The 11,188-nt window shown below is 51.7% G+C and overlaps 1 protein-coding gene across 1 annotated transcript; it reads left to right on the forward strand.

The window, feature by feature from the left end:
• The first annotated feature begins 3,354 nt into the window (after nt 1-3,354).
• Nucleotides 3,355-8,827, forward strand: LOC104394011 (hydroxyacylglutathione hydrolase, mitochondrial). The gene is made up of 8 exons (XM_010003545.1): nt 3,355-3,539; nt 4,015-4,079; nt 5,043-5,160; nt 6,250-6,358; nt 7,054-7,157; nt 7,550-7,651; nt 7,993-8,072; nt 8,602-8,827. Exons 1-8 carry the CDS (start codon nt 3,417-3,419, stop codon nt 8,699-8,701), a joined length of 801 nt encoding a protein of 266 aa, XP_010001847.1. The 5' UTR covers nt 3,355-3,416; the 3' UTR covers nt 8,702-8,827.
• The last annotated feature ends 2,361 nt before the right edge of the window (nt 8,828-11,188 follow it).

The following is an 11,188-nucleotide window of genomic DNA, read 5'->3' on the forward strand; positions in this document are numbered from 1 at the left end:
GGGAGCGGGGCTGGGGGGACGGGGGGCAGCCTGTCTCGGCAGCGGGAACAAAAAGCAAACCCCCCAAAGTGCCAAAGCGCTGCGCTGAAATGTGGGCCCTGAACCCTGAAAGCGTCTCCCTGAAGGAGAAGCTTGGGCTTCAGCCTCACGGTGTCCCTGGGGAGGAGGCCTAATCCATCATTCCTGTCTTGAGAACCGGCCTGAACAAGTGAGAATCTGTCAGAATGAACTGCCAGACTCGGAACACCCTGATGGGAACAAGCGTGTCAACCTGTGTAACTCGCAGCCCCCGAGCTGCCCGGGCTGCAGGGTGGGTGCTGTGCCTGCCACGCAGGCTTCGCTCCACCCGTGGGGAGTGTTGGCTCTGTGTGTGCCCTGGCTGGGCCTGCCTGGGCAGGAGGTGCCTGTGGTTTGTGGGGGCAACTGGTTTCTAATCGTGTGGGGCCACAAACTCACTGGGCACCCAGAAAAACAAATCTGTGTGCAGAGTCTCTGAACAGTGACTGGTGTTTCTTCCCGCAAGGCAGGGCAGGGATGTTGGTTTGTGTGCAGTCGTTTCTGAGTGACAGCCACGTTGGAAATAGGAATTTTCCACTCTTCTGTAATGAAGGGAGTAAAGCAAAATGCTGTGGAGAAGGTGTGTGAAGCACCTCTCTTCTGAGGGAACCTGATGTTGAGCTGTGCTGCTGCCTGCTTGCCTTCAGCCTCCAGCACACAGGCCTGCACTGAGCTGGTAACACTGACCCTTCCCATCTGCAAACCCTTTCCTCTTGGCAACCCGTGCTGCTCTAACAAACAGACCCAGAAAGCCCAAGTGTGTGATCCAAAGGCTGCTGGTGTTCTGCTCTTCCCAGTCCCCTCTGCTTTGGGCGTGAAGTCCAAAAATTACAAAACTGAGCAAAAATGAAGTCATGGGGCATGAATTTTGGAGCAGACCTGCGTGTGTTCAGTGGTCCTGAAACAATGTGTGTTTGTGCTGGGCCAGGGCAGGGGTTGTGTCTGGCCTGGGGGCTTTCCTGAGCAGGACAGGGGCTGAGAACATCCTCTGTCAGAGCAGCCCCCTGAGTGGGCAGGCTGGAAAGGTGCAGCTTAGCTGCAGATGGGAATTCAGAAGGAGTTTGATACTTTGTGGATGTTTTCTCTTTGTTTAAATTACGTTTTGGAAAACATTTCCTTATGTGGTGTCACTTGTTTGTTTGTTTTGTGAGAATTGCAAATTAAACATGCAGGGAGACTTTGGGATCACAGCCAAGGTTAGAAATGGCTCGTAGGAAGAAAGCATTTTAAGGATGTGAATAATTCCTTTGACTTGAAGTTAAGGTTGTGGGGTTTCTGTGTGTGTGTGTGTATTTTTTTTCCCAATTGCTGTCTAGTGTGCAACCAAACATGCAGTAACTGTAGCTCTTGTGATTCGTAGCATCCAAAAGAAAAGTCCTTCATGTTGGGGAGCAGTTAAAGAGCAACTGATTGAAAGTAATAGTAAGGGGGATATTTTTCTTGTTGTTCTTTTTTTGAAAGGACTCTTTTGCTCCAGAAGAGGAACACTTGGCAGGTATGGATGTTTTTCTCAATACTCTGTGCCTTCACCACCAGATACCCAGTGCATGCCTACACTGTCCTGCCTTGGGGTTTTCTTTGCAACACTGTTTACCATATCCTCTCCTCCCCTGCCTTCCCTCATAAACGAGATGGTCGAGGTAGAAGAGGAAAATGTTCTGGGCAGGACAGTTGGACCTGGGAGGCTCACAGCTCCTGCTGGGCTTGCAGCAGCAATGTGTCCCACTCAGAACCTGGGCTTTGGTTTTGCAGCTGGTCTTGGGGGCTACTGGTCTCTAAAGCAGCCTCTTATCAGGGGTGAGCAGGGCTGATCTGTGTTGGGAGAGTGGGGCAGGCTGATTAGGAGTGTGGTGACCCCTCCCTTCATCACTGTTGAAGGTGACCAAGCACTGAGCATCGGGAACCTCAAGGAGACTCGGTGGCGCAGAAGGAGCCAGCACAGCTCAGACCAGGGCGGTCACTCCAGTGGTGTGTGCCAGGGCCTTGGACCTTCAGACAGCTGGTTTCTGACTTGGAGGGACTGACTCCTCTTTCACTGAGTGCATGTGGCCCCAGGTCTGGAATGGAAGACCTTGTCCTCTTTGTTTCCCTTCCTGGCTTGTTTTTGGTGTTTTTTTTTATGGCAGAGCCTTTTGGGGCTTGGTTGTTTCTTTAAGAACTGTATAGCTGTGAGTTGAACAGTGGAGACCAGGTTATTTGCATCTGGAATTAGATTTGTCTCTTGGATCTGATTAAACATTTAACCAAAAGCAAACAGACAAGCACTGTTGTTGCATCAGGGTAACCTGTGAGCAAGAAACCTGGTGCCTGGCCAGGGGGGAGCCTTGCCTTCCACAGAGAGCCTCTCTTCTGTCCATGCTCTGTGCAGGATGTGATTTCCCCAAGTAACAAACCAGTTATTTATGTGGTAGCAATCCGTGTATTTCTGTATTTCTCCTTTTTTTTTTTTTTTTTAAAATCCTTCTTTTTTGTCTCTTGGCTCTGACTTGACCTTTGGTTCTGTTTTTCACTGCAAAGTCACCATCCCAGGCTGACCTTTGTCCAGCTGTTCCCTCTCCATTCTGCTTTCCTGCCCCTTGAAATCTCCTTTCCAGTTGAGGTGCAGCACTTTACCCACATGAACACACCTCTGGGAGCAAAGTGTCCCCTCCCTCCATGGAGCAGCTGGAGGGCCCTGAGAGCCTCCAGCCCTGTGGGGCACAAGGTGACCAGCCAGGCACTGGGGCTTTGTCCCATGGTGGCCTCTCTTCTCTTCCTTTGGAGGAGGCAGGTTGGGCTGGGGTCCATACCCTTCTCTGGGGCCATGGGCTGGGGGACCTGCTGTGCTCTGTCCCGCTTGTTCCTCTCCCTGGGCTGAGGTTTGGTTGTTTTTAAAATCCTTCTTTTTTGTCTCTTGGCTCTGACTTGACCTTTGGTTCTGTTTTTCACTGCAAAGTCACCATCCCAGGCTGACCTTTGTCCAGCTGTTCCCTCTCCATTCTGCTTTCCTGCCCCTTGAAATCTCCTTTCCAGTTGAGGTGCAGCACTTTACCCACATGAACACACCTCTGGGAGCAAAGTGTCCCCTCCCTCCATGGAGCAGCTGGAGGGCCCTGAGAGCCTCCAGCCCTGTGGGGCACAAGGTGACCAGCCAGGCACTGGGGCTTTGTCCCATGGTGGCCTCTCTTCTCTTCCTTTGGAGGAGGCAGGTTGGGCTGGGGTCCATACCCTTCTCTGGGGCCATGGGCTGGGGGACCTGCTGTGCTCTGTCCCGCTTGTTCCTCTCCCTGGGCTGAGGTTTGGTTGTTTTGGGGTCCCCAGGTCCAGCACAGCTGAGATCCATCTTCCTGCACACGGAGCACGAGCAGAGGCAGCCCCAGATGGTCACACAAGCCGACATGAAGGTGGAATTGCTGCCAGCCCTCACAGACAACTACATGTACCTCCTCATCGATGAGGAAACCAAGGAGGCTGCAATAGTTGATCCTGTGCAGCCCCAGAAGGTAATGCTGCCCTGGTGAGCGGGGTGCTGACTGCTGCAGGGCTGGGAGATCCTTCCCTTTGGTGGAGGTTGCCACTTCCAGGAGAGATTTAGTCATGCTGACTCAAGCATGGGGGAAAGGCAGGAAAAACTGGCCATGCATAGGTAAGGACAGGATTCACAGGCAGTCTGCCTCTGGGCTCAGGCAGCTTGTCCCTGACTTCAGGGGTTACTGACCTGATTTTGGTGTTTGTCTTAAGTTTGATGTTGTGCAGAGAAACAAGGAGGGATGGAGGGCTTAGTCATGGCTGGCTGGATCAGGCACATGGTGTCCTGATCTGTAATCTATGGCTTGGAGAGGGATGAGCTCTCTGCAGGGGTGCTGGTGTGGTGCTCTCAAGCCTGGGAGCAGTTGTGCCCAAGTTACACCAGGTACCAGGTGTGCTGCTAAGTCATTCTGTGAGTGGTGATGCTCTTGCTGTGCCCTGTGCCTGCAGGTTTTGGATGCAGTCAAAAAGCATGGTGTGAAGCTGACCACTGTCCTGACCACACATCATCACTGGTAACTATCTGCTCTAGTAAGATCCCTCTGTTGTATCCATAAACACAAGCAGTCAAGACTTGGACTTTTTGGACTTGGTGTAGAGTTAGGTTAATGATTGGTAGAGTTAGGTTATGGTTGGAATTAATGATCTTAAAGGTCTTTTCCAAGCAGAATGATTCTGTGATTCTGTGTAGAATTGTTGCTTTTCTGGATCAAGTTGGTCTTCTCTAAGCAGGAGCTTAGGTGTGAGAAGGATCAGAGCCCATTAAGTGTTTCCCCTGGACTTGCTGTGACCAGCTGCATTGCCTAGACTGCAAGCTGTGTGTGTCAGTGCCTTTAACTACTAAAATGCTGACTTTTCCCAGGTGGCCAGTGAAGTAGATGTGTGTGAGGTGGCTGTGGGGTGTGGGAGGGAGCGAGCTCATGCTGAGGTGCTAGGACATGCCTGTAAGGTGTGTTTCTCACAGTCAGCACTTGTGGGAGGATTACCTGCATTGCAGATTAACTCTGCCAGGGATGTAAAGGTGAATGTTTTGCTTCAGCAGTTTTGCAGTGCTGAACCTGAGTAACCTCTCCCTTGAGTCATGGTGGAGCCACCTCTGTGGCTGGAGAACCAGCCCTGATCTGGCAGGACTGGCAGCAAAAGTGAATGCTGAGCTGTTTGGATGTCTGTGTGCCTGCCCCACGGGGCCCTGTGGGACACTGAGTTACACAAATCCCACTTATCCCAGTTTCTTGCTGCCCTAGTTACTGGAGGGTTGACTCTGAACCCCTTTGGTGTTTCCCAACTAGGTATGAATTTGTGGGGGGTTGTTCCCTCCTCCCACTGCCCTAGTTACTAGAGAAATTATCTCCACTTGTGGCATATCCTGTGATAAGAGGATGGTGTTAGATCCTGGGAGATCAGAGGTTTCCACTGCAATATGGGTTACAACAGATCTGCCTTCATCCCTGCCCACATCCATTTTTCTGATCTTCTAGGGATCATGCTGGGGGGAATGAGAAGCTTGTGAAGATGGAGCCGGGGCTGCGTGTGTTTGGGGGAGACAACAGGATCGGGGCACTGACAGACAAAGTGACTCACCTCAGGTTGCTCCAGGTAAAGGGAGTGAGCTGCAGGACTCAGCTGGGCACATCTCCTGTCTGCCACAGCTTTAGAGCTGGACTGGTGTGATGCAACTCCAGCTAATATTGTGGTTGCATTTCTTTTACCTTTTAACATCTCTGGGGTGTAGCTGGCAGTTCAAATTAGGCTTTTCCTCTTTTCCAGCCCTGTGAACCAGAACCCCTTTGTCTGGTTTTGGCTGGTGATGCTTCACTGAGGAGAAGGCTGGCCTGGCTCAGACCCCAGCCCCACCTGGGGCCTGCTGGGTGTCCCGGTGCTCCTTGGCAGCTGCCTTAACTGGGGTGGTCAGAGCCAAGGTGTGGGAGGACAGAGCTTGTGCCCTGCCTGGAGCTTGGTTGGCTCCCAACACATGCAGGTGGTCCTCTCTGCATGGTGTCTGGAATACAGGGTGAAGAGAAAGAGAGCCAGCTGTGCCAGCTACCTGCCTTGCTTTTCCAGAGCTAAAGCAGCAAGGCTGGCTGGAGCCAAGCTGTTTGTGTACAGATGAGCTGGCAGGTGATGTGAACTGCTGTGAAATGTGCAGGCTGGCATGAATGTCACCACCAGTCTTGTGGTGCACCTTTGTGGGGGGGCAGCAGCAAAGAAGGGAGCACAGAAATAGATGGGAAGGAGGGTTGTAAGTTAGGGCCATGGGGGAGACATCCCCTTGGCCTCATGAATGGTTTTCAATCCTTCCCTTTTCATGAGCGTCATCCACTTCTTCAGCTTCATTTTTGTTTGGAGCTTTTTACACTCGATTAACTTTGCTCAGGATTTTGTGTTGCTCTGGATCTGCCTGCTCTTGCTGCCAACCAGACTGTTGAGTCACTCTGCATGTAAATGAAAGAATCTGGCAGTTCTCTTTGTCACAACACCTGCTAGGAGGAAACAGCTCCCTTCCAAGTCCCTTCCATGAAACTCTCTTGATGTACTATCCTAGGAGCAGAGCTGATGTTTACTGGCCCACGGTGTGAGAACTTGCCCATAGGACTACTAGGCCACTGTAACAGTTGCAATTCTTTTCTGACCATACAAATGCTAGCAAACAGTAGCTTAAGCTCTAGTCTTCTGCCTTCTTCTCAGGTGGGATCTCTTAATGTGAAATGCCTCAGTACGCCGTGTCACACTTCTGGACACATCTGTTATTATGTGACTAAGCCAAATAGCTCCGAGCCACCTGCTGTTTTTACAGGTGAGGAGTTGGGAGGTAACATTGCTGGCAGTCTGTGTTGCAAAGAAATAAGCTTCCCCTCTCTGCCTGTGTGCTCCTGACTCTGGATGTGCATCCATCCCTTCCTGCCAGCACAGCTGGTTAACATCCACACCTTGCTACCAAGTACTGATTGTAGGTGGAACTGGGGAGAGCCCTCTGGGTTTATAAATCATTGCTGGACACGCTGCAAGCAACATCAAGAGCAAGCCCTGGATGAGTCCTACATCTGACATTTTCTGCCATGAAACAAGAGCTGTTGTTTTACTGTCTCAGGCCAAACTGGCTGAGTCCAAACCCTGTTGCTTTTTCATGTGTCTGTGCTCGTGTCTAACAAAACTGAGAGGAGAGATGTAGGGGAGTGAGAGGCAACTGTTGCTCTGTCTCTGGTAGCCAGGTTCTGGATCCTGTTTTGGAGAATAGGGTTCTCCCTTTCCTGAGACTGCCATGTCATGCCTCTCCTGATGGGCCTTCTCCAGAGCTGGCACCAGCTGCTGCATGGAAGAAGGAACAGCTTAAGCAAGAGCCTGCGTGGGGCAGCAGTGGCTCTGCCTGTGCCTTCTACTGAGCTGCAGCCAGGACAGCAGTGGCAGGACTGAGCCCTCAGGGCCGTGTGCTCACCTTCTGGTGTGAGGAGCCTTGTCTGGTCCTGATGCTATGTCACCTCTCCCTTGCAGGTGACACAATGTTCGTGGCTGGTTGTGGGAAGTTCTTCGAGGGAACCCCAGAGGAAATGTACAGATCACTGATTGAGATTCTGGGCTGCTTGGACCCCAAAACGGTAGGAACCCCTCCTGTTGGGCTGGTAACTACTGCAGGCATCAGAGGCACTGTCTGCCTGGTGTTACTGTTGTTCAAAGAGAATTTCCCATGTGTTGATGGAATGAGTGCTTACATCAGGAATTGACTTTGATGTTGAATAGCTGGAGTGCTCTGGGAAGGAAAAACCTACCCCAGATACATTTGTGCTCTGTGGGGAAAGGGCAGGGGCTGCTTATTGAAACAACAACCAGTGAGCTGGGGTGCCTGGGTGTTCTCAACAGGCTTGCTGTGTTGTGTCTTGGAGGGTTGACTCTCATGTTCCTGCTGCACCATGACACTGGTGGTGGTACCTGGCACTCCTCCTATGTTCCCTCAGAGTTACCCCATGTCACTCTTCCTTCCTTTCCCCAGAGAGTTTACTGTGGACACGAATACACCATCAACAATCTCAAGTTTGCTCGACATGTCGAACCCAATAATGTTGCTGTCCAGGAAAAGCTGGCTTGGGCCAAGGTAAGCTGGTTCATCCTTTCCCTGGACTTGATGCTTTCACAGAGACAGAGCCTCTCTGAGGAGGTAGAGGAGAGAAGACAATGTTGGGAACAACGAGAGGCTGAGGGAAGGGAGTTAAGAGCCAGGAGCTGCAGGATGTTTTGTGCCCAGGGGAGCGATGTGTTGGGGAACAGGGTTTGAGTGTGGTTTGCTGTCTGGTGGAGATGTGACCCTCCCTGGGAAGGGCCTGGCCTGAGGAGCAGCTCAGGCAGTTAGGTGCAGCACCAACCCTGCATGGTTAAGATACCTTTCTTGTTCACCAAAACATTCCTCATTCAGCAGGAATCTCTCCCTTGTAACAGGCAAAGTATGACAGTGGGGAGCCAACCATACCCTCCACCATTGCAGAAGAGTTTACGTACAACCCCTTCATGCGAGTGAGGTATGGAGGAGATGTGGGTGTGGGAAAGGTCCTTGTGTTTGGAGGGCAGTGTGGGAAGGAGAAGGAGTGTGGGTCTCCAAAGAAAGAGCTGTAACTGGGAATTGCTCTCCTGCCTCTCATATTCCTGTTCTGATGCCCTCAAGACCCTCCCTGAAACATGCTGGCTGTCTGGCAGAGGCTTGCGAGGAGATTTGCAGGGTTGTGGTGAGCATCTCTGCCAGTCCTCAAGTCCCTGACTGAGGAGACAGAGCAAATTCATGGTGTAATTATGTTCCTTCATCAATCAGAGTTTGGCTGAGGGGTGCAGCAGAAGGTGCTGTCCAAGGCATAAGAGCATTTGCAATTTCCTCTTGCCAGCGAGCGTTCAGACCGAGGGAGCTGATAAGCCTGTGCCAAAGTCCCGAGTCTTTGATCTTTAAGTGCAACATGTCCCCTTGGTGCGGACGAAACGTGATAGCAGTGACTTCATAGATGAGATTTTTATCTTGCAGCCTCTGCATTTGCTGTCCCTGGTGTTCCTTCCTGGCAGGGAGAAGACAGTTCAGCAGCACGCGAGGGAGACCGACCCCATCCGAACAATGGGGGCCCTCAGGAAAGAGAAGGATAACTTCCGAGTCCCCAAGGACTGAGCACTCTGCCTGGATCACTTTACTGTCATTTTAAGTGTAATTTAGACTCTGCAGATGTTTTAGGAGCTGAACCTTCTGTTGTGGTTGAGACAGTCGTCTTTAGGTTTTTATTTCGTTTTAATTAAGGAAAAAAAAGAAAAGCACTTTGCCTTTGTTGAGATGTTCTACAGCTATTTATGATGAAGAATATTTATCCTTCTATTGCTGGCTCTCAGACTGTCACGTGTGTCATATGCAGATCATTTGACAAGTGTTGGTACGTGGCTCAGAGTCCAGGGTGGGGAAGGGTCAAACCTTGAGGTCTAGGAAAAACCTCCTGTTATTTTTGTAGGAGCCTGATATGAATGTAGATGGTGGGACTGGGGCCCGAGGTGTCTTAAATTAAACTAAGAGACAAAATGCTGTAGCTATGTTGCTAATGAAGATTTAAACTGTCTTTCCATGCTGCTACTTAAACTGTTCTGAGTCTGTGGCTTCTGGCTCCACTAACACCAGTTCTCAGGGACAGACCTGCTCTGCCATCCCCATCTCAGGGCTCTGTGGAACACACAGGGTGGCCAGGCTCTGGGAGTGGCACACGGGGACTGTCCAGCTTTTCTCTTCTCTCTGACATTCCTTGTTGTGGACTGCAGGAACTTCTCCAGGCAGCATGTCAGCTTAGAGATTGCTCTGTTGCTTATACCCTTTTAACTTAGGCCTGTTTGCATGTACCTGCTTACTGCTCTGAAGTGTGAGCTGTATGTTACCTGTGTTTGTACCACACAAATGAAGAAGGGATTTGCTGGTTCCAAATCCTGAGAAGAACTTCCCCAGTGAGTAACTGTGGGTCTAAGAGCTGAGCAGCAAAGAGAGTCCAGCAGAAGCTGCCCTGCTGCCACAGCCAGAAGAGCTGCCTGGTACCTTACTGTGAGTAAGGTGGCAAATGAGCATTTATGACCTGGGGGCTGTTCTGGTGGGCGCTGGCAGGTGCTGTGCTGGGCCTGGGGGGCTCCAGCTCCCAGGCTGGCTTAGACCTGATGCCATGTGCTGCTGAGATCCATCACCCACCCAGCAGCCTCCAGCCTCTCTGCTGAAAAGGCCACAGAGGGGATGTTGTAAATGTGGTTACTGTCCACATACTGCCAGAGGAAACAAGGCTCAGATCTCAAACCCTCTGAGATGCCACCTAAATGTGGCACCTTTCTTCTTCTTAGTTGGTCCATGTCTCTGTTCTTGGACCAGTGCTGTATGACCCCAGTCTGCAGCCACCTTGGAAACTGCAGGGAGGGAACTTCCCCTCAGGCTGTTTTTCTGGCAGGGAATAACGGATGAGTGGGATAAACTTTGGGGGAAAATAAATCCCAATTTTCAGTGAGTGGATCACTCCCCCCTGCACTTCCCATCCTCCAGCTTGGTGTCTTTAAGCAAGAAACATGAGTGAAGGGTGTTAGGACCCAGCCTTGGGGCTTGGCATTGCTGTATTCAGTGCATCTTCCTCCTAACTGTATTTCCTTCCCTGTTTTTGGTCTCAGCTGAATATTGCAGATCTGCTTCCAACTGCTTTGGTTCCCCTTCTGCTGGGAGTCACTGCTGCTCTGCTCTTCCACCCCACCCAGTGTTCCAGGGGGATTTGGGGAAGCACCTTTTCTGTATTTGCTTTTCAAAGGTAAATTTTATGGAGTTCAGGAAGAAAAGTGGTACCTAGAGCTTTGCTGCCTCCCTGAGGTGGGCGCTGGGGCGCCGGGTCCTGCCTGTGCTGAGGGTGCCTGACAAACCAGAGAATAAACTGCAGCTTGCACACCCAGTCTTGGTGGGGCTGTCTTGAAAAAGGGCTTTTAAAATTAATTATTTTATTAATTATTCTTTTTTTTGTACTAGTGATTGAACCATCAAACTGGAAGTGTCTTTCTACCAAGTCCCCGAGGGGAGTGGGTGGCATTTTGGGATCCCCTGGGGCTTTGTTCGAGTTACAACTGTGTTTCCCTTTTTGAAAGAACAGGAGGTGTTCAGAGCGTGTCTCCAGCTCCCAAGCGCTCATCCCTCCTTCACAAGTGGCATTTTTGGGACCGTGGTCACCCCTGACCGAGGGCTTGGACCTGGCTGGGAGCGGAGCTGGGACGCGGTGCTGTCCCTTGTGGTGACCCTGGGGCTCGGGTGGTTCAGAGGGCATCCCTGGAGCTCTGGCTCGGTCCCTCCTGTGCCCAGGACTCACCTGTGCCCCACCCGTGTCACCCATGGCCCCAAGGCCGGGTGGAGCCAGCACCCCCAGCCCTCTCAGGGGTGGGAGAGCCTCGTCCTCTCATTTCAGCGCGGTGCTGGGGGGAGAAGTGGCTGGTTCTGCAGGCCGGGCTGTGCTTTGGGGGTCCTGGGGTGGGGGGGTTAGGCTGTGTCCCCCAGCCTTCGTCCTTGCTGGGCTCCCCTGTGCCTTGGGTGCTGCTGGGACCTGGTGGGATCACCCGTGGGGCCCCCGGTGAAACACGACGGGGGGGCTTCATCCCTCTGCCTCCC

This window comes from Chaetura pelagica, unplaced genomic scaffold (genome assembly GCF_000747805.2).
Source record: "Chaetura pelagica isolate M959 unplaced genomic scaffold, ChaPel_1.0 scaffold408, whole genome shotgun sequence".
Taxonomy (NCBI): Eukaryota; Metazoa; Chordata; class Aves; order Apodiformes; family Apodidae; genus Chaetura; species Chaetura pelagica.

Coding starts and splice junctions, on each gene's coding strand:
- LOC104394011 (XM_010003545.1), top strand. CDS start 3,417: ATGGTCACACAAGCCGACATGAAGGTGGAATTGCTGCCAGCCCTCACA. Junction 6,359..7,053: donor GCCACCTGCTGTTTTTACAG/GTGAGGAGTTGG, acceptor TCTCCCTTGCAG/GTGACACAATGTTCGTGGCT. Junction 7,158..7,549: donor GCTGCTTGGACCCCAAAACG/GTAGGAACCCCT, acceptor TCCTTTCCCCAG/AGAGTTTACTGTGGACACGA.